This window comes from Podarcis muralis, chromosome 8, assembly GCF_964188315.1.
Source record: "Podarcis muralis chromosome 8, rPodMur119.hap1.1, whole genome shotgun sequence".
Classification (NCBI taxonomy): domain Eukaryota; kingdom Metazoa; phylum Chordata; class Lepidosauria; order Squamata; family Lacertidae; genus Podarcis; species Podarcis muralis.
Window position 1 is genome coordinate 86240674 of NC_135662.1, and position 22517 is coordinate 86263190.

Genomic DNA, 22517 nt, shown 5'->3' on the forward strand with positions numbered 1-22517 from the left:
GCTGTAGAGGTTTTTCAGAGTTTCACAGATGTGTCCAAGACATTCTTTTATTTATTAAAATAATTACATTAAAAAGGCCCACCACTTGCTTAACAATAATTACACTAAAATACAGCTTTAGAATATGTTCCTAGGGTTTTCATGCCACACACATGAAACTTGCACAAAATCCTTGACCCTCTGGTAACAATCATTTTTGTGAATGCTCTTCTGGCTCCCTGAATCTGGTCTCTGGACATGCATTGGACTCTTTCTGGCCCTTGTTTTTCAGAGCGCCCCCTGCATCCCAAGGAGAAGGTCTTAGAGCAGGCCCTGCAGTGGTGTAAGCTGACCAAACCCAGCTCTGCTTATTTGCTGGTGAAGAAGGTTCCCATTAGGGAAGGCAGCTGCCTCTTCACAGGTGAGTGAGCATGCCCTTCTCACATAACCCAGCATGTTGGTGCCCTGGAAACAAGCAAGTCAGCCCCTGCTCACTTTTGCGATATAGCGGTAGAGTCTGGGGCTCTTAGCCAGGGTAGCAGGACTGAGAAATTCTGCTTGAAATTCTGCAGAGTTGTGGCCAATCAGAGACAAAAAATGCTGGTCTCAAGGGGTCAGATATTTGTACAAAGTTATTTTATGGAGGGACTGTAGCTCAGAAGTAGAGCATATGCTTTTCACCCAGAGTCCCCAGGTTCAATCTTCACTTTCTCCAGTTAAAGGATCTCAGGTAGCAAATGATGAGAACGATCTCTGTGCAAGACCCTGGAGAGTTTATGCCAAAGTGGAGCACTGTGCTTGGTGGGCCACTAGTTTGACTCGGTGTAAGGCTGCTTCGTTCAGATTCATCACAGAATCTCAAAGCTGAAAGGAGCCACGACTTGTCTGTTATTTGGCCTCTGAGTGCTGGCTCCATAATTCCACCGCCCTGAACATTGTTAGGCAGCAGTGCCTTGCCTGGGTGTAAACCTCTCCGCCAATGTTCCTGTTTCCTTGCAGGTGCTAAACGCGAGAGCCCCAAATGTGGTCTGCTGAAGTGCCGTGAGGAGTTGCCCAAACTCCTGGGCAACAAGTTTCAGGAGCGCTACTTTGTCATCAGGGACCGCAAGTTGCTTTTACTGAAAGAGAAACGGGTATAGCAACCCAACTAATACATTTGTTTATTTTAAAATGTCACATCCTGCCTTAGCTTGTAAAAAGCAGCCCAAGACAACTTCCAAAAAACAACCATTAAAGCAAACCAGCAATAATCACTCTTAAGGTTTGGTTGTAAGTTGCTTTGTGACCAACAAATTTAATAGTAATTGAGGGCTACTGGTTTTTTGGCTGCCATTATCTTGGTATACTTGGTACCCTCTCATTAGCTAAAAAGCACCATGTATTCCACAAGGACTAAATGATCCTCTGTACTAATCCTTCCTTCATCCCAAGGGTAGACTCTCGTTATTACAGATTTCAAGGAGTGGTCCTTCCATCCTTTTGCCCCAAAACACAAAACTGTAGGATACCCATAGGGCCCTGAAGATCTGTTTTAGTAGAAGAGAGTCCCTTTGTCTTTCCAACTTCTTTTGTCTCTTTCCATCCAACCTCTCAAAAAGGCAGCATCTCCCCCTTCCATTGCCCAGTTAATTAACCCCAAATAGCAGATAAGAGTTCTGCCCTTTCTTTATATTTTGGGAAAGCTAATAATGCCTTATGCCTTTGGAATGATGATTGCACCTTCCGGTTCTCTATCCTCAGAGTGCTAAGCCAGAGCGGGAATGGATGCTAGACATGGCCAAGGTTTACATGGGGATTCGAAAAAAGCTGAAGCCCCCTTCACAGTAAGTGACTACGGGATCCCATTGAATTTACAGTAGTGGGGTTGTGGGGGAGACGCCTGCCTGCAGGGCCAGACTTGAACCACCAGACCTCCTTGTCTGGCCTACGAGGCCATTTTGGCCAGCAGTTGCACTTGTTGTCCTATATGACATGGGAGCTTGGGAAGCGCTGCCCCCTTTGATCTTTGACAGGTGTCAGTCGCCTGATGTAATTATGACATCAGATGAATGACAGCAGGTGATTGTCTCACTCTGTATCCATCTCTGCTACAGGTGGGGTTTCACTTTGGTTCTAGAAAAGCAGCAACTGTGAGTATCCTTTCTATGTTGCTTTGTTCTTTCAGTGTGAGGAGACGAGCTTTTCCTCCCACTTTCCCTCCCTCCCTTCCTCTGCCCCAGGGCTTTTCTCATCTCAAGCACTGCGTGGGAAAGGGTGGAAAGAGCCTGTCACAATGGGATGCATGAATGATGCATGAATGTGAATATAGTCCACAAATGCCATCCCATGTCCGTATTAAAATGGCAGGTGGTGTACCACCCGGGGACACACCAAAGGGCTGCTTCCATCACTCATGAGGGCAGTTCACTGGCTAAGACCAGCCGTGTTTGGCTACTGCTCACAGCTCCCATGCCCATCAGGCAGCGCTAGGGAAGAAGAGAAACATGAATCCAAGAAGGTGACGGTGTCCTGTTCACTGCCTCCTTTTGGAATCTGTTGTAGCATAACTGGGCAAACTTGGAGAGATTAGGTGCACGCCTTTCCCTCACTGGTTACAAGTGGGAATTACAAATCCTCCAATCCTAATCTCGGTGGCTGTGAGTTGCAACGGCTGAATGAAACTTCCATAGTCAGAGACAGCAAAGCCCCATAGATTCTGGGGACAAAAGAACGGTGGGTGGTCCATGCCCTATCATTGAACTTAGGAAGGCATCTGTCTGGCCATTGGTGGAAATAGAATGCAGGTCTTTGGTCCAATCCAACAGGGCAGTTTTGATGTTCTTTTGAGTCCTTTCTCTGGATAAACTTCACCAGCCACCTTTAGCTGCTCCAGGGAATGCACCACTGCCTGTTGAGCTAGGGAGTAGGGTGGGACAAGTCACCAATGTTGGCAGTAACAGGGAGTGTTTGTTCCACAGGTATTTAGCATGCATGGGGCAATCCGATCTGTGGGACTGGACCACCAGCATCCTGAAAGCCCAGGTGTGTAAGAAAAGCCCTCAGCCAGGAACATGCAGTGTTCCCTTCAGTCCAAGTTATGCATAGGGAATTGCTTTCAAGTAGTTTGCTAATGAAATATCTGACTGACCATAACACTGATGTGATAGTTTTGTTCTGATTTGTGATGTCATCTCCACAAAAGACGTTTCCTGGATTGTTCTTCCTTTTATCTGGCAACGACCTGCCCTGGTGGTGACAACACCCAAGAGAGTCTTACCTGAAAATATATTCAGATGGGAGATCTGCCATGGGTCACCCTCAGGAAAAAGCTCAACTATTCCTTCTTCAGGTGAAACTCACCTGTTTTCACTCCAAGGACAAGTTGTTTCAGATTTTCAGTGCATTTGTTGGAGAAAATGGTTAGAATCCAATATGCAAGCATTTATGCTTGCATGACAGGACTTCCATCTCTCCTCTCCTCCTGCCCCAATGCATACCTAGCACCCTCCCCAAATTTGCTCCAGAGGTTTGGGGGAAGTTCTGAAACAGATATGAGGGGGCCACAGGAAGAAGAGAGGAGGGAAAGTTCCTTTGGGCAAGTGTGAATCTTTCGTCCAACAGAGTGGTAGGAGGAGTCCTTCAATCACAGTAACCCTATAGCAAGTTTAATTTATGACATGAGAGGGCCAGAAAATGAATGCTTCCCTTCTTCGCTATATGGCTACTTCTGTTTTGCAAATGTGAAGGTGGGCAAGAAAAATTGTGGCTCTTTCACCCAGCAAAGACAGAATGCTTTCCTTTCCTACAAGGCACAGTGAAATGGGGCAAATTGTGTGTGTCTGTACCCACACTCTTGTGCAACATAGCAATAATGTTGTTGAAAAGCCAGAAAATTAAAAGGGAAAAGGAGAGGATGATGTTGCCCCTTTTCTATTCTTTTTTTCAACCATAGCCTTTTTAGTGTTGGGGGGGGTACATTGGCTGTGCTTCCTTTTACTAAATATTTTGCAGCCGCTGCCTCCTCCAGATGCAACTCTTTCATTACTAATGTGAAGCTCCCTAAAGGGTTAATGATGAAACCCAGATAGAAATAATCAGAAGTGCCATAAATAGTCCACTGCTTTATAACAGGTTTTTGCTTTGCAGCCATTTTCTGCCTGAAACGATAAAAGGGAAAATCTTTGAACTCCGTTCCAAATAAAAAACCATTAACGGAGCTGCAAACTTTGCACGCTAAGCTTTCTACCAAACATCATCTTTGCCTCTGACAGCAGGTGCATGTGTGATTGTGGTGGGTGCTGGGCTTATTGTGCATTTTAAATATTCCATATAAGTTAATGCTGCATTTCCATGTCCTGTACACAGACAGACTGCATTTGTGACCAACTTATGGTGGAAGACATCACTCATTCTCTGTTAGCCTGCCCCTTACCTAGAGACCCAAGATATCACTTTCTGAAACCTTTGTTCACACAAGCAACCAAGTACACCCCAGCAGAAAGAGTTTGTTTTCTTTTAAGTGACAATAATAGCTTTGTAACACAGAGAGTGGTCCTCTATGCACTGGCTGCAAAAAAGAGAGGAAAAAGGAGATATGGTGATTTTATCTAAGTTACAGATAGGTAGCCGTGTTGGTCTGCCATAGTCAAAACAAAACAAATTCCTTCCAGTAGCACCTTAAAGACCAACTAAGTTAGTTCTTGGTATGAGCTTTCGTGTGCATGCACACTTCTTCAGATACACCAGATACACTTCTTCAGATACACCATGTGTATCTGAAGAAGTGTGCATGCACACGAAAGCTCATACCAAGAACTAACTTAGTTGGTCTTTAAGGTGCTACTGGAAGGATTTTTTTTTTTGTTTTATCTAAGTTGTTTTGGTGATTCAGTGGTTTAATATGAAATCAAGGTACACTGGTACCTCTAGATACGAACGGGATCCTTTCTGGAGCCCCGTTCACATCTAGAGGTAAACGTATCTAGCGACGGCACGTCTGCGCACACGCACATTGCTTTTCTGCGATGCGCGTGACATCATTTTAAGCGTCTGCGCATGCGCAAGCAGCGAAACCCGGAAGTAACGCGCTCCGTTACTTCCTGGTTGCCGTGAGCGCAACTCGAACGTGCTCAACTTGAAGCAAATTTAACCCAGAGGTATGACTGTATAGTGGTACCTCGGGTTAAGAACTTAATTCGTTCTGGAGGTCCATTCTTAACCTGAAACTGTTCTTAACCTGAAGCATCACATTAGCTAATGGGGCCTCCCGCTGTCGCCACACCACCACGGCGCAATTTCTGTTCTCATCCTGAAGCAAAGCTCTTAACCCGAGGTACTATTTCTGGGTTAGCAGAGTCTGTAACCTGAAGCATCCGTAACCTGAAGCGTCTGTAAACTGAGGTACCACTGTAGATTTAAGTGTGTTGGTGTCTCTGGTATCTTCTCTCATCATGGATGCCAGCTTATATTATGGATGTATGTCCTGTAATATTTTATTCATACTATTGCTGCAGGTTGGTCATGACCTTTGGCTTGAACAATAAACTTCTGAACATAATAATAATAGTAGTAGTAGTAGTAGTAGTAGTAGTAGTAGTAGCCTGCCTCTTCTGAAGGAAGCATGTTGGTTCAACAGGTAGTCACTGCTAGTGGTTAGTATCTATTACTAAGAACACACTTATAGAGTAACAAAAAAAATATCCATTGCATCTTCTACTCAAAGGGGCAAAATAACCTTGCAAGCCTGAAACAAGAGATATCAAAGGTTGGCTCTCTCCTAAAATCAGTCTCAAAATGTAGCAACCGGCCAGATGAAATGTGGAAGGGGCAGCCATGTTTCGATGTATTTCTCCACAACTCGGCTCACTTCCAGTGTCAGACCTGGGCTGGGAGAAAGTATCTGAAGCAATGGCACAGATTAAGGCAGAGTATCAGCTGCCCTCATGCACATCTTTTGTTGTATACATTAGAGCCCCATACCTAGGAGTAGGGAATGTCTGACCCAATGACCAGACGCAAGCCCCCGCTGATTTGGGTGTGTGTGGCATAACGTCAGTGAACGTGTTGTGACTGGTAATATAAAGAAATAGTTGTTGACTTCCCTTCCTTTAGCATGACAGCCTCCGCCCGGTCATCCTACGTCGGCGCTCGTCTTCTGACCTATCCAAGCAGAAGTTTGGCACCATGCCCCTGATCCCTCTACGGGGAGACAGCACCAATCCCACCATGCTCTCTGCTAACCAGACCCTGGTAAGGCTGCATGACCTGGCTCCTGCTGAAGCCCTGCTCTTCCATGAAACAAGAGCAAGCTGCAAAGCATGCACAGCTTTACAATCCCTGTGCTCAAATGTAAAGCATTTCCTTCTGCTGGTTGTATGCCTTAAGAAAGTGGTACAGTTCGTGCCAGAGCCTGGGAAGAGTAATTGGTGGGTGATCTATTTCTGTGTTTAGCTGCAGTTATGGGAGAGTCACTTCCTCATTACAAGAGGAATTAATTCCCACATGATGTCTGAATGTGCTTTATTGAGGACACTGTCTTTGCTCATGAGTAAACCTCCCCAGCCTCGTCCATGAAGCCAGGGCCTCTGTCTTAGAAGAACAATTGGCAATGACGCAACCAACATATTGCTTCTAAGAAAGCTCTTCTCAGCCAATAAATCTGAACTGGTGTTCACCTTGAGCAGATCTCTTAACTGGTTGAGGAGCCACCAGCCCCTTCACCTTGTGGGCTGAAGGGCCTCCTCATGACTTATTCTGGTGCCCTGGATTGTAGGAGGAAACTGCATGCCCAGAAAGAGCAACAGCAGAACCTTCTGAGAAGAGGATGAGGCATACTTTGCCCCTCTCGCTTTTTCTCCAAAGGAAAAACGAGGTGGTACAAAAATAAAACCCAGCGACCCCAACCTCTGGATCTCTGCTAAGCTTTCCAAGTTATAACCAAGACTGATTAATCTGCTCTTCCTTCTTGTCTGCTTATGGTGTGAATTGCATCATCTGACCACTTTTATTCCTCTTGTTTGCAGCACCGCCTGCACACACGAAGGACATTGTCCATGTTTTTTGTAAGTACCTATGCATTTACAGTATTACATACTTATCCTGTATCCCTTAGACTGTTAATAGCAGGGGGGGAAACAAAGCTTTCTCTCAGAGGTAGATCTTGAACCCTTGTCACACACAGAACAGGGTGAACCCTCCCAGCTCTCACCTGGGAGCTTCCCTTTCTTCTTCTCCCAGCCTCCCACCCTGGGAGACCTTCCCTTCTCTGCCTCTCGCACAGGGTCTTTCATCAGCCAGCCATCACCTTCCTGTGGGTACCCTCATTAACCCAGAGAAGAGGACATCAAACAAAAAACAAAGCAAAAGCGTAGTAGATAAAAGTAAAAAAGAGAAAAAGCAAAAGCAGGAAGCAAACGATAATGAAAAAGAGGTCCCCTCCATTTCATCATCTGTTGCCTCCCGCTTTACTATTCCACTCTCACGTTCTGGCAGACCTTGATCGGTATTTTCCTTCAGAGGTTCTGCTCATTCTTTGGTTTGATCTTCCTCTGATCCATTTTCATTCACCGTTTTATGCATCTCGGCTCCAAGCCAAGGAGGAATCCAGGCCGTGGTGCTGCAGAATGTCTGTGGAGTGGGCAAGCGCTCCCTCTTTCAAACCCGGTTGGATCTGGGCCATCCCAGAATGGAGAATAGCCAAGCTGTCTCCCCTGAGCCTTTTCAGAAAACTTGAACATTGCCCATGCATGCCAAACAAAGTGTGAGCCACTGACAAGCTTAGTTGCCTCTAGCCTCACCCAGGACTGCCATCTGCTATGGCAAGGAGAAGGAACGGTGGCAGCCTGGGCCTTGACTTGTAGGTGAGGCCTATTAGACACTCACACCTGCAGTGTCAGAGCCAAACCAGGGCAGGAGGCCAGACTTCTCGGATTTGTGTGAGTGCACACATAGTCCTGGGTAGCTTACTAGACTAGGCCTGAGCCTCAGGCAATTAGGTTATTGGTCCAGGCTGCAGAGACCTAAAATTGCAGAACCAGGGCCAGCCCAACCTTGAGGCAGACTGAGGCAGCCACCTCAGTGGCAGAATCCCATGAGGCAGTGTCCCCATGGGTGTCCCACCTGCTCCTGCTGCCACTGCAGAAGCAACAGTGGCTTCCAGTGAGATTTTGCTGGAAACCGCTGCACAACCCCAGTAAATGAGGCTCAGCGGTGGTGGAGATGGAACCTTCCTGTTTTGCCTCAGGCGGAGAAACAGGACAGGCAACCCCTGCCCAGAACAATTGTGGAATGTTTCTTTCTGCCTCGAGCCCAAGCAATGGCAAATCCATTAATGGCCTCCTTTTGCCTTGACTCCTCACAGCCAATGAAAATGCATCAGGATTCACTAGAGGAGCAGCAGGAGGCGGCTGAGTCTGAGCCTGTCTATGAGGAGGTGGGAAACTTTGCCGACATGGGCTTTCTGGAGCTCCAACAGTCCCTGCTGCCTCCCGTGGACCGAACCAAGAAGCCAGTTCCATGTTCAGAGCAGGCAGTATCCAGCTCACTGCCCCCCTGCCCAGCCCCCAGGACATCTGGAATCAACGTGGCAAAAGGATGCTGCTTTGAGAGGACCCTCAGGCTGGAGGAGGGGAAGGACCTCCTCCCAGACAAGCTCCCAGGACACAGTGTGGCCCCAAGTGCCGCTGTAGAGAGAATGACTGAGTTGCCTCAAGACTGGGAACAGGGGCAGTCAACAGAGGCACCTGCCTCCCCTCCAGAACCTCCAATGGGAGAGGAGCCTCAAGTTGGTGCCCCCAGGAAGAAAAGCTTCCAGTCAGACTTGTCCATCAGTGACAAACTCATGCAGGAGCTGAGTTCTGCCATCCTCCGGAAGAACGAGTGCCAGGCACCTGCCACAGTGGGGAAGCAGAACCCCCAGGATGGGGCCCAGGCACAGCTGGAAGGGTCACGGGATCTGAGGACTGAGATCCCTTAAACTGGAACTAGGCTCAGCGCAGTCCTGAGCATGACATGAGTCACGGGAGGCTGCTGGTCTGCATCACGTCTCTGCCTGTGATGGGTAGAACCAAATACCCTGCCTGGAAGTGTTGCATTAAGAAATCCTCTCCTCCTCTCGAACTATTTTATCCTTAGAGTTCCCAGCCACTTCTAGAGAGGAAGCGTGGTGGAAAGCAAGGTGGGGTGATATTTACTAAGGCAAGGGTGGTGCCCCCCTCAGCTCCAGCTCATATCCACGTGCAGAATGTGGTGCTGCGTGGAGGATTCAGGTTCCTGGGAACCTCGGCTTTCATTTTTACAAGTTTCTAGCCCTCATGCTAAGAATATACTCTTGCCTGCCTATGTGCAATGCCTGAATGAAATCATAGAAGTCAAATAGGTGGCTGAGTATGACCTGTGATAATCTGAACATGTCACAGACTTCAGCTGTTCATGGTGCAAAATTTGGATGGCGTGGCCATATATTTCTGTTTAGACAGGCCTGCACAGGGAATAAATGTTCTTGAAAAGGTAAGGAAATCCTGAGCATTTCCAGCAATATTCATACTGCCACTTGGAATAAATGAATTTTGTACAACAGAGAGCAAGAGAGTTTGTTTATGCTGAGTTATCTGGAACAGAACTGATTAATGTGCACGGTAGATATGGGAGCCAAAGGTTTGTTCATACCATATTGGAAACAAGTAAATTAGCCACAACTGCTTGAAGATTGGTGAAGGGAATGCGGTAAACCACTTCTGAGGTGGTGATGGTGACTGGGTGAAACTCTGAGGAAATGTCTCAAGACTGCACATTCCAGTTGGCCCTCAGGATCCTGAGGCAGTTAAGAACACACTTCACTCTTCTCAGTTGGACATCTGAACTTCATAGAATCATAGAATTGGTCATCTAGTCCAACCCCCTGCTATGCAGGAATCTCAATTAAAGCATCTAATTATTAACGCATTTAATTATTTTTTTGGTTGTGGCTTTCCCAATGGTAACATCAAATCTGACTCTCAGATTCATTTATGAGCCAGGCAGTGAACTTGAAATCATTGGAATCAAACCTAAATATTTATGAAAGTGAAGCAAAAAACAGAGCCAGCTATTCATCTCTGTTCAATAAACAATTTAATTCCCAATATAAAGTAGGAAAGAAGTGTATTAAGGGAAGTAACAGGGTAATTTGAGAGAGGACAAAGTTTGAAAGAAACACACGTGGGCTACATATAGCAAGTGTTAAAAAATAGCATAACATTTAGTTTATACTCAACACATCCTTTCCAACATTCAACAAAAGGAGGACTCTCATCTGCCAGCTGAAGTCAACATGGCACAAAATTCAAAATCCAGCCAGGTGAGAGCTTGTTTCCAAAGAGGCAAGCTGGACATCCTGAACAGCAGATGCCATATTATGGGTAGGAAAGAGATAAGAGCTATGAGGCATTCAACTCTGCTCTTAGGACCTGGCCACTTAACAATTAATATACAGTGGTACCTCGGGTTACATACGGTTCAGGTTACAGACACTTCAGGTTACAGACTCCACTAACCTAGAAATAGTACCTCGGGTTAAGAACTTTGCTTCAGGATGAGAACAGAAATTGTGCTCTGGCGGCGCAGCAGCAGCAGGAGGCCCCATTAGCTAAAGTGGTGCTTCAGGTTAAGAACAGTTTCAGGTTAAGAACAGACCTCCGGAACGAATTAAGTACTTAACCCGAGGTATCACTGTATATACATATTCCCCAAAGCGAACAATTGATCAGAGGTGAATAAATAAATGCACAGGGAGCATATGTTTACCCTGTTTTCGTATTTTTAAAGGGCTGCTGTGGCATTCGTACGGAGCCCCCGGTTGTCTCACGGACTATTGACCCGTACACCACTAATCTGCTGCCACCAACCAGGTCCTCCCCAGTAAATCACTTAGTCTCAGTCAGGTTCTCAAGTTAACAAAGAAGAGTATAGTTTATTGCAGACACAAACTTTAACTGCATTCCAAACGTTGTTACTCTTTACCTTCTTAGTCTTATTTTATCCTGTCTCTATCTCTACTACTTCCCCTCACACAAGAACCAACTGCACTGTCTATTTCCAACTCTCTGCCAACTGCTTTTCCAACTGCCTTTCCCAACCAACCAACATACTAAAACGAACCAACTACCCACTAAAACCAACCAACTACCCACACCCAAACCTCAGGCTAAGCACTTTTATAAACAGGTAGGCTCCACCTCCGGCTTTCCTATTGGTCTACATATTAACCCTTTGTCTCCCCCTGTACAGACATTTTCAAACGAACGGGCAAGCACCACATCCCTCCCCCCTTAAAGAAGTTTGATCAGGAGGGATAACTGAACAGAGTTACACTCCTGATCAAACTGCATTAGACATCTAAAACAACTCAGTTATCTACAGGAAAAATTATTAACTGTCCATGGTTAACCTTCACCATCGGGTCTCTTGATAAAGCATCGGCCACAATGTTCAGGGACCCTTTCACGCCTCTTATGGTGAAATTGAAGTCCTGCAGGAACAGGGCCCGCCTCATCAGTTTGCTATTAGTTCTCAACATCCAAAGCAAGGGTGAATGATCGGTGCACAGTATAAATTTCTGGCCCCAGATGTATGGTTTTAACTTCTGTAGGGACTAGACAATAGCAAAACATTCATTTTCTATCATGAAAAGGTGTTTCTCTCTGGGTAGCTATTTCTTGCCGACATACCTGATCGGATGCAGGTTGTCTTCCTCTCCCGGTTAACATAGCACGGCTCCAATCCCAGCATTCAACGCATCTGTAAAGATGGTGAACTCTAGGTCATAGTTTGTTGCGACGAGGACTGATCTGGTAGTCAAGGCATTCTTTAGCGCTTCAAATGACTGCTGGCACACTGATGTCCACTCAACATGCTCCGGTTTTTTCTTGCGAGTCAAGTCGGTCAGTGGTACAGCTAGTTCACTGAACTTAGGGATAAATTTTCGATAATACCCTGCGAAACCTAAAAATGCTCTTTCTTTTTTGACATAGGAGTAGGGCAGTTCGTAATTGCCTCCACCTTGGTCTCTAAAGGCTTTATTATTCCTCCACCCACCATATGTCCAAGGTACTTGATTTCTGAGTCCCCAATCTGACATTTACTAGCCTTAATGGTCAAGTCCGCCTTTTTAATTCTTTGCAGCACTATCTCTAGGTGCTCTTTGTGTTCGGACCAGGTTTGACTAAAAATTGCAATATCATCCAGGTAAGCTACTGTAAACTCCCTTAATCCATGCAGGATCTTATCCACTAACCTTTGAAAGGTCGCTGACGCATTTTTTAGTCCAAAGGCCATCACTTTAAACTCATATAATCCTAGGGGACTTCTAAAGGCAGTTTTTCCTGGTCCCCAGGACATTCTTACTTGATAATAGTCTTCTGTCAAGTCTAGACAGGTAATGAAATTGCACCTGCCTATGGTCTCAATTAGGTGATCTAAGCAGGGCATTAGATAGGCATCCGCCCTAGTGACGTGATTCAACTTTCGGTAGTCAACACAAAATCTTATAAAGCCATCAGGTTTGTCTACCAGCACTACCAGTGCTGCCCAGGGATTCTCTTATGATCCCTGCCTTCAGCATCTCCTGCACCTCGTTGCGGATTTTATCCATGTATGTCCCAGTTATCAGATAAGGGGTCACAGCAATGGGTTTAGCATCCCCAGTGTCTATGCAATGGACTTCGCTATTCCCGGAACATTACTAAAGACGGCTTTATATTTTTGTAGGATACTTCCTACCTCCTCCCGCTGTGACTGGGTTAATGAAGGGGCTAGATTCACTTCTCTCTGATTACAACGTTGCTCCCCTCTCCCTTCCCAGCACAGTATGTCGTCTGTTTCTTCCGAGTCCTCTCTTATAGCATATAGAGCCCAGCTGTCTGTTCTATGGTAGGGTTTTAGCATGTTCACGTGAACCACTTTGCGCCCTTCGTCCCCCTGCTGGATAATGTAGTTCACGTTATTCATTTTGGACACAATCTTGTACGATCTCTCCCAGGCTAATTGCAATTTATTTCCCTTTATTGGCCTTAGCAGCAACAATTCATCTTCTGGCGCAAAGGTTCTCTCTCTGGCCTTTTTATCATACCAGATTTTTTGCTTTGAATGGGCAGCTTTTAAATTTTCTCCTGATATTTCTAAGGAATGGCATAAAGTGTTTTGCAGTTTGTACAGATATTCCATCTCTGAATCTGAATCACTATCTGGGTGATCCTCCCAATTCATTCGGAGTAGATCTAAAGGTCCACTGACCTTGCGCCCTAGTAAAAGTTCAAATGGACTATACCAGGTACTCTCTTGTGGAATGTCTCGGGATGCATACAAGAAGAGTTGTAATTAGCAGTCCCAGTCAGTAGGGTTTTCTCCTACGTAGGCTTTGATCATACGGATTAAACGTCCATTAAACTTCTCAACCAATCCGTTAGTCTCTGGATGGTATGGTGTGGAAGTTATATGTCAAAGGCTTCATCTTAACCTGAACAGAGAGTGGATGCAGGTTTGGGGCACAATGCCATATTGATTAGCTGTTCTGACGAAACATGGAAGCAGGCCAGAACAAAATGTTAAAAGTTAAATGCTTGTAATATGTATGAAATGCTTGTAATATGTATGGCACTTCACAAAGTATAAGTGGATAGATCCCTGCCCCAAGAAGCTTATAATCTAAAATTAGCACATCTCTCTTCTAGCTACTCAGAAGAAGGATATTCCATTTCAATGCGAATCTCCTCAAAGCGGTTTTTGAGTTCTGCAGAATCTTCTTCAGCATATTCTTCAAATAGCAACAGGTGCACCAGCAGTTCCTCATTGTCCTGAGTATGCAGCTCCTACAGAGGATACAACATTAAAGTCATCACCATCCTCATTTCTGGAGTTCCAGTTCTGTACTCTATGAGGATATCCTATTGCTGGCCAACTACTGGTTCTTTCCCTCATTCAAACACATGGTCAGTGATTAAGTGGAACTATCCAAGAACAGACACAAATGAATTAATACAGTACCATGCTCCACAATGGTCCTCTTCACATCTGCCTCCACGCATACAATGAACGTGTAGAGGAAGGCAAGACTACATCTCACTGAGCCCTGGAACTGCTGAAGCAAACTCAGTTGGGAGACTGTAAACAAGGTAGTGTTAAAAATTCTTACAAATCCTGGCCATTTGGGGAAACTGCTGGTCCAGTTCAGATCTTCAGCATATTCAAGACAACCCACAGCTACTCTCACTTCTTTCACACTTCAAACAAAGCACTTAGAGATCAGATGTCCCTAAAAACAGCAACACCTGGCAGCAGAAAAGAAAGATGCGCCTCACCTTGAGAATCTGCTGGAGTCCAGAACGCATGAGCTCACTGCGGATGTGAACTCTGAAGTCAAGTTCATCTCCTGGAATGATTAGAGCATTGATCAACTGTAGGCAGGCAACCTAAGAAAATAATGAAGAGAGGTTCCATGTCAGATCTAGCCAAGCATTCTCGGAAATAGCAGGCAAAGCCCTTGAAGCAAACCTGTCAAAGAAGTTTTAAGGAGTTTGAGAGTTAAGACTGTCTGCAGTGTGTGTGTGTGTGTGTGTGTGTGTGTGTGTGTGTGTGTACACAAACACACTCACTCACTCTTAACTCATACCAAAGCAGCCCAAAAAAGTCCAAGATGCTGGTATAAGAAGTAGCAAATTCAAGACATAAGTACCAGTGGCTATATGGACAAAATGAGGACTGAGAAATAATAAAGATGTATCAGCAGAAGCTTGAGGCCTGAAGAAGTACAGAAAATTCTTTTTTGCTGCAGGCCCTTCTTGTTACCTTTAAGGCCACTGAGGTGTCACTCTTCAGGCCATCCAAGATGGGTTTGAATCGTTCCACTTCATCCATTTCTGCTCGTTGTGTCAGTGCCACCAGAACGTGCTCATGCCTATGTAAGAGTAAGGAAAACAAATCAGTAACAGATTATCTGACAGTGCAATGCTAGCCATGCCTACTTGCTAGTCCCAATGAGTTCAATGAGATGCACTCCCAGGTGCTTTAAAGATGGCAGCCTGGCTTTCATACGCTCACAACAGGAAACTATGTAAGAGTTTGATAAATTGTGCATCTACTATATTAAAATTTCTAAAAACTGTTAAGAACCAATGTTGCCTTGGATCCAGGGGACCAAAAACCCTCCTAAGCAATATGGAGTAAGATGTGGAGCTTCAAAGTGGGGGTGACCCCAAACCTTACACAAGCTTTGTTCAGCCTGTGCTTCTTAGGCTTCAGGCCGTTGTGCAGATTACATGCACATTAAAACTTGCAATTCAGATGTAGCCTTCCAGTTTTTAATGTATTTTGAAAAGGATCCCAAGTGCTAGACTGCCCACCTATGAAATACAACTAAACCAAAAGATAAATCACCCATAGTCACTTACATATCCACAGGCTGAGGCAGAATGCAGAGGGCAGACAGTAGCGTGATAGCATCAATCATCATGGATGGGACTTTGGGGTCAACGGCTCTTGCCAAAAGCAGGATCCCCTCCTCCGTTTCAAGCATCGTCTTAATTCCAAACTAAAAAAGGGGGGACACCCATTGAGTGCATGCACATACAGAAAGGTTGCCAATGCCACAGGAGGAGAGTAAGGCAACTGTCCAACCTGGGAAATAGGTGCAAGGGGGGAGGGAGGAGGGGCAAGCCCCCCAAAGCTGACATGTGCAAAAGTGATGTGGGGAAGATCCCATAAGTGTGCAAATTTAAGAAGGGGAGCATCTCAACTGAGAATAATCACACCGGAGGTTTCTCACTCTTAATCTAGAAGTTCATTTACAATTCATCTCTCCTCAAAGTTTTGATGTGCTCAGCATGAGTTTGAACAAACTGTGGGAGGCAGTGGAAGACAGGAGTGCCTGGCGTGCTCTGGTCCATGGGGTCACGAAGAGTCGGACACGACTAAACGACTAAACAACAACAACAACAAACCTATATACATTTTAGATTAGATTCCTCACACTATTTCCCTCTTATCTTCAATTCTGCTCCTTGTTTAATTTACACTGCCTCTTCGTTCTGATCAAGTTTCTCCTTTTTTCTTCTCCCCTTTGCGTCATCTTGCTACTACCTTCCTTCCAAAACAATATGGTTCCTATTTTCAAATAGCTCTACTCCCTTGCTTCTCTTACTTTCTTATTGCTTTCTTCTCCCCTCTTTACCTCCATGCTGCTGCTGTGTGTTGGCTGGAAGGAAGCTGTGGCTGCGCTCTGCTCCAGGTGACTGCTATCAGCCTGAGACCCTGCAATATCATCTGCCTTTCCATCAGGTATATAGAAGGGGAAGGCTTCTTGAGGCGAAGCACCATGTGCAACAGTACTTGGCATGGCACTTGGTGTCGCCATGGAGCCCCTCTGTTTCTCTGCCCAGCACCAGATTTCTCAGTGGTGACCCAGGTCTTGGAGCCTGAGCTTCCACAGCAGTAGTCGCCTGCCATGAACCAGCTTGAGCAGCAACAGCAGCAGCAGCAGCAATGTTTAATGTTTAAGGTAGTATTTTATTTATTTGACAATGATGCAGTTTCAAATGTGTCTTTTATATTTGATCTCCTTTAGTAGTGTTTTATTTTGAAATGTTTAAGTTTTTTGTTTGTGTGTTTGTTAACTTTGTTCTGTTAATCGTGCATTCTATATTTGAAATCTTTAAGATAATATTTTAGTTTCCTGCTAGCATTGTTGCTTTGAAAGTACACTTTATATTTGATTTTCTTCTACAAATATTCTATTTTGGATTGTTTTATTTGTTTTAAAAAGGATAAAATGGTATAGTAACTGTGGAGTTTGTACAGAGCCCCCGGTCGTCTCACAGACTATTGACCCGTACACCACTATTCCGCTGCCACCAACCAGGTCCTCCCCGGTAAATCACTTAGTCTCAGTCAGGTTCTTAAGTTAACAAAGAGTGTAGTTTATTGCAGACACAAATAAACTTTAACTGCATTCCAAACGTTGTTACTCTTTACCTTCTTAGTCTTATTTTATCCTGTCTCTATCTCTTCTACCTCCCCTCACACAAGAACCAACTGCACTAACTGTCTATTTCCAACTGTCTGCCAACTGCTTTTCCAACTGCCTTTCCCAACCAACCCACTAAAACCAACCAAATACCCACAACCCAAACCTCGGACTAAGCACTTTTATAAACAGGTAGGCTCTGCCTCTGGCTTTCCAACTGGTCTACATATTAACCCTTTCTCTCCCCCTGTACAGACATTTTCAAACGAACAGGCAAACGCCACAGTAACAAAAATATTATTATTATTATTAATAGTAATAATACCAACTTGTTTCTAATCTGAAGAGCTCTCTCTCTCTCTCTCTTTCATCTCCCTTCCCCTATTCCCAGCTACTGGAAAATTCTTGCACCATATATTCGTTGGGCTGGCTCAAGTCTCAATCAAAACATTTATCCCATGACTTCCCATAGCCACCTCCATTCCTATTCCATTTTCTTCCCTTTTTGTGTCTGTTCTCAACTGCAAACTGAAGAATGGTCTGGCTTCTTGAGCTACAGAGCTGAGTTACACTGTGTTCTTAACCACCACCCTCATTTTTCACTTGACTTTCTGAAGTTTGCCTACTGATTCTAAAAAAGTAAGAAATGGCAGTTCACGCCTCCTCCTCCGGGGTCTCTTTTTTTTAAAAAAAAAAAATTATTAAAGTTTTTAAGGCATAACAAAAATAAAATAAAAAAGAAACATACAAAATAAAAGAAACATACAAAAAATAAAAAGAAACATACAAAATAAAAACAGCTAAAAGCACATTAATTTTCATAACATATCTTCCTTACGCTTATTTCCCCAGACCTCCTCGTACCTCCCTTTTTTGTATTCCAGTTTAGTTTGTTAGTTCAGCAAATCCTTACCATTAAACTTTTACCCATTTGTAAACCTTTTTTCTTCATATCTCTTAAAGCATTACAGCTGGAAACCACTTATTTTCTATCCAACATCCTTCTAACATTCATTAATTTTACAATATTTCTGTAAATAGTCTTTAAATTTCTTCCAATCTTCTTTCACCGACTCTTCTCCCTGGTCTCGGAATCTGCCAGTCTCCGGGGTCTCCTCCAGGCAGGGCCGTGGCGGGGGCCTCGTCGGCGGGGACCTTGCTCTTCTTCCTCTCGCGGCCGGTCCCGCGCGAGGGTCCCCCGCTGCCGCCGCCGGCGCCCTCCATGGCGGGGCGCGAAGTCCGCCCCTCGCCGCTGCCGCCGCGACCAGGACGGGGGCCGCTGGGCTCTCCTCTCCCGGCGTAGTCAGTCAGTCAGTCAGTCAGTCAAGGAGCGAGCGGGCGAGCGGCAGAGCGAGGCGGGCGAGCGGCTCCTGACAGCAACGGCGCTCGACGCCCACCCGACGGGACCGCTCAACGGCCGGGCAGCCGCGCCTGCCGAGCTCCGCCTCCGCCGGGCTCCGCCCTCCGTCACAGTGGCCCGCCTCCCAGGAAACAGGGCCACGCCCACCGCAGCGGCGACGTCGCACGTGAGACGCAGCCACGCCCCCTCGGCTCCCTCGCCCGCAGCAGCGGGAGGAAAAGGCGGTTGGTTGGAAACCAGGAGAGCGCAGAGATAGGAAAATAGGGTAGAAGGGTGCATGTGAGCTCGGAGAAACAACTTTCAAGATCCTTTCGGCGCTCTCTTTCTCTCTCTCCTTGCCTGCCAGCCGTTCTCTGCGACTTGGAGAAAGACGCAGACAAATAGCTCTCTCTCTCTCTTAAGGCAGTATCAGGCACGTGGCCCCTTTGAATTCCTTTCCTGGGAGGTTTACCTGTCTCAGAACATAGAGCCACACACTTCCCTCCCCTTTGCAGGCACATCGGAATGTCTATCTTCCAAGACAGAACGAGGTCAAGGAACAAAGATTACTCTTAGTATGTATGCAGACTCTCTGGAATGTGTTAAATTCCAAATAAAGTGCTCTTGCTGGTGCCAGGGTGTCAGGATGATCTGACTTTAAGGATCTGAAAGATTCTGTTGGTGAATTAGAGATTAACCAACCCCAACCCCCGACAAATCATGCTGGAAAATTTGGATGAGGTGGAGATATCCCTGCACCCAGCCCAACCCAGAGACACTCCCTCTGTTGGCAGGGCAGTTCCACCAGCAAGAGGTTCCCCACTGTATCTGCCCTAACAAGGGGCACACACTACCACTGGCAGCGTTGTTAGCAGCAGTCAATAGCAACCCCCAAAATGGAGTGTTTCAGGGTAGAGGTGGGATAGAACTCAAATCAGCCAGGCTGTTGCCACGTGATAACAATGGGCCCAACCAGGTATAGTGAGCTGACATTTTCCTCCACACACCACACCTGCCCTGGCCAGCACATGCAACAAGGTTCTACAGGTGGCAGCGGCTACTCCATGAAGCCTTGTAATTGCTTTTGAACTATCCCCTTAAGTTATCTAGATACTAATAACTTGGGGAAACTAAATATGCTACAAGTGACATCAGTGACGTTTGAACATGTAGGTCCTCAACTTACCACTATATGGAAGCTCCTCACTTATTGCTTCATCTACAAGTAATGATGTTTCATAAGTCCTAAAATGGATAATTTCAATCCAGGGTACAGTGAAGTCTTCCCATGACACAAATCTGTGCCATTTTATATCCAAGGAAGGTGAAGCCCCAACGCATTATCAACAAAAGTTTCCAGAAGACTCACCAGCACATTGTGAACTATGTAGCCACCTCCTCCTAACACCAGGAGGGGTATGTTGAAACTCTTTACATATTCTACGTATTCCTTAGGATTCAAAGTTATAAAATTCAGAAATGAATTCTTAAACTTGCTTACATAAAAGGTTTTGGAAGATTTACAAATAACTAACAACACAGGCTCTATGTTGCGCGATAAAAGTGGGAGGTTTATTTCAGACTGTGGTCAAAAGTCCAGAAAAATATATGCAGCACAAAGGGTCAGTGTGAACTCTCTAAAGTCCTAAATATTGAAAAGGTTGAGTAATGTGTATTATGTATAAATACACACAATATAGTGTGTAAATACACACAATAACTTATTCTGAGCTAAATACTGATCTTCACTATTGGCTTCAAAGGTGAAGATTGAAAGCAAGTAACGAGAGCCTAGGTAGGTATGTACTATTAACCCATCTGTACCACCTCAAGGTAATTCTTAGTATAACTGTGGGAGGCATACACAATTAATCAAGAACAACCAAAACCTGTAAACTTTCTGCTTATCTTGTCTTTGTGAGAAAGCAGATAATTGTGCAGGTGTGCCTTATAGAACACACCTGCCTACAGAGGGGGACAACTGATCCAAACATGTTAACAAAAGTGGAACAACAATACCATCACTACTACAAAGCACCAAATCAACAAAGTTTGACATAACACTACATTATTGCTCAGAAAATCAGAAACCAATCATCATGTGCCAGGATGAGAATCAATTCTCAGAAGGGGAAGAGGGAGAGACAGGGTTTCAGACTGCTAACTACCAAGGACCAAAAAAGATGTGACACAGAGATACATTAATGCAGGGGTCGCCTTAAAGTTTTTGGAGCAGTGGGCACATTTTGAATTTGAGGAAAGTGCCTGTCACAAATTGACTGCTGTTGGGGCAAAGCACAATTAGAGCAAGTACACGCACTGCTGTTTCCCCCTTCCAGATCTCATGCGTATTGTAGGAAATAAGCTATGTCCTGCTTGTGGAGATCACATGGCAATTATTTCACACTATTAGGAAAAATAAACAAGGTGGCCACACCCCTCTCTCACATCCATACACACAAAAAGAACCATCTCTCACACTTCACAAATGCCTCTCCCTCTCCGCCCAAGTGCATCTTTCCCTCTCTCAAAGCACACATTCATCCGTACCTCTTGCTCACATACGTGTCTGTCTCTCACAGACCATATGCATGACTCTCCCCCTTCCAGCTCTCTCTCATACAAACACAACACTATACATGCATTTCTCATCCCTCTCCTCAAGTGCATCTCTCCCAATTCCACGCAGAACCCCTTCAAGGGGTGAAGCAAGTGGACGCCACCAGCTCCACATTAACTGGCAGGCAACAAGCAAGCAAAAAGAATGGACCACTAGATGAGCAGAGAAGCAATCCCTGCCACTTCTCCCCCCTCCAAAAGCAACCCCTCAAAAGCAACCAGAATGCAAGAACAACCCTTCCAGCTTTGCTTTATTTTTAACTGAAGCAACCACAAAGGCTCTGATTTTTATCAGACCAGCAGCACTGTTTTTGCGATATAGTTCATTCACCATAGCAAGCAGCTATTTAGCCTATATCAGGAAATATAGTACACCTGCATTTTTTCACGGGGGGGTGGGGTGGGGGGCAATAGCAAGTTCATCAGAAAGCACATTTTACTGAAGTAGAACAGGTGGGGGTGTTAAACTTTTTCTCATACTGTTTTTGAATCACATACACACCAATTAGTTCCACTGTGTTTTTCTGCTGCAGGGCTAATAGTCGCTTTGTGGGAGGGGTCAACCTCTCCCTCCCCCCTCCAGCACCACTAGTCCAAACAAATGTGAAGCTCCCACAGCTGCACTAAAGGGTAAAAAAGGTGGGAGATCCAATCACATCCGTTTCAGTTCCAATGTGCCCTTTTACTCAACTCATTAACGTGACTCACCCATGTCCTCTTATGCTGAGGTTAAAGCCGGGGTAGGCAACCTAAGGCCCGGGGGCCGGATCTGGCCCAATCACCTTCTCAATCTGGCCCGCAGATGGTCTGGGAATCAGCATGTTTTTACATGAGTAGAATGTGTCCTTTTATTTAAAATGCATCTCTGGGTTATTTGTGGGGCATAGGAATTTGTTCTCTCCCCCCCCCCCCAAAATATAGTCCAGCCAGCCTCCCACAAGGTCTGAGGGACGGTGGACCTGGCCTTGTTAAATCAAAGACTGGAGTTCTGGGGAACTCAAAAGCTTTCCACAATTTTACACCACTTTGCTTGGTTCTAATAAAGGTTTTGCCTGGCCGGATTATGAAATGCTTTCTTATGGTCGCTGAAGGCAAATACTTCCCGCACCTCCTTTGACAGCTGGTCAGCCCTTGCTAGGTCAAAACGCAAAGCAACTCAGATGTATTGCAACCTGTGGAAACTTTACCAAAATGCCAGCAGATAACTCAGGCTGAAGCTCTTGCAAGTAGACACTGCAAAATGTAAGATTTGCACTATGATTAGAAAGCTCCTCCCTTGCCAGCGACCTAAATGAAAGAGGAGCATTTGTACAAAGAACATCTGTCCACGAGGTGGTGCTAAACTGCCACAAGTGGCAAGGCTGGGCATGAATCATTTTCTCATATAAAAAGGAGGACAATGCCATTTTGGCTATTATTGCCAGCCCACACAGTACAGCCTGGGGTGTGTGTTTGTGGGTGTAAGGGCAGTTACTTAGGAAACAATGAATCTGACAACTGGTCTCTAGTTGTTTGCCAGATATGGCCCAAAATTATTTGGAAACCTCTTCAAAGCCATAGTGTGCTTTTTAAAAAGTAATACAACGGCAGAAAAGAAGCTTTGGGAGA

General features: G+C 45.3%; 2 protein-coding genes across 10 annotated transcripts in view; one reads left to right on the plus strand and one right to left on the minus strand.

Moving 5' to 3' along the window:
• ARAP3 (ArfGAP with RhoGAP domain, ankyrin repeat and PH domain 3) overlaps positions 1 to 9534 on the plus strand; it is a 39267-nt gene extending 29733 nt beyond the window's left edge. For 5 of the 6 annotated variants that reach the window (XM_028738162.2, XM_028738161.2, XM_028738163.2 and 2 more), the window contains 8 exons: positions 272 to 400; positions 979 to 1112; positions 1720 to 1802; positions 2073 to 2108; positions 2937 to 3000; positions 6070 to 6207; positions 6981 to 7019; positions 8318 to 9534. In XM_028738162.2, coding sequence (XP_028593995.2) covers positions 272 to 400; positions 979 to 1112; positions 1720 to 1802; positions 2073 to 2108; positions 2937 to 3000; positions 6070 to 6207; positions 6981 to 7019; positions 8318 to 8932 — 1238 coding nt within the window. In that variant the 3' untranslated portion in view covers positions 8933 to 9534. Of the gene's footprint in view, positions 1 to 271; positions 401 to 978; positions 1113 to 1719; positions 1803 to 2072; positions 2109 to 2936; positions 3078 to 6069; positions 6208 to 6980; positions 7020 to 8317 lie in introns of those variants that run through there. The other variant, XM_028738164.2, reaches the window with a different exon arrangement.
• LOC114601104 (protein diaphanous homolog 1-like) lies at positions 47 to 18422 on the minus strand. Of its 4 annotated transcripts, none has more exons than XM_077933464.1 (6): positions 17865 to 18422; positions 15381 to 15520; positions 14779 to 14887; positions 14292 to 14402; positions 11664 to 13802; positions 47 to 1097 (listed from the first exon to the last, which is right to left on the minus strand). In XM_077933464.1, the coding sequence occupies exons 1-5, from the start codon at positions 17901 to 17903 to the stop codon at positions 13665 to 13667; spliced, it is 537 nt and encodes a 178-aa protein (XP_077789590.1). In that variant the 5' UTR covers positions 17904 to 18422; the 3' UTR covers positions 47 to 1097; positions 11664 to 13664. The 4 variants fall into 4 exon arrangements, with proteins under 4 accessions (XP_077789590.1, XP_077789592.1, XP_077789593.1 ...); XM_077933466.1 differs by lacking the exon at positions 17865 to 18422 and adding an exon at positions 17281 to 17807; XM_077933467.1 differs by lacking the exon at positions 17865 to 18422 and adding an exon at positions 17578 to 17806.
• Positions 18423 to 22517: the final 4095 nt, after the last annotated feature.

What these genes read in the sequence shown, in the direction of transcription:
- LOC114601104 (XM_077933464.1), bottom strand. Translation starts at nt 17,903, where the DNA reads ATGAAGAAAAAAGGTTTACAAATGGGTAAAAGTTTAATG. An exon ending in AAATGGGTAAAAGTTTAATG is followed by an intron (nt 15,521 to 17,864) that starts GTAAGGATTTGC and finishes CCCCTTTTTTAG; the next exon opens with TTTGGAATTAAGACGATGCT. An exon ending in CTGCCTCAGCCTGTGGATAT is followed by an intron (nt 14,888 to 15,380) that starts GTAAGTGACTAT and finishes ACTCTTACATAG; the next exon opens with GCATGAGCACGTTCTGGTGG.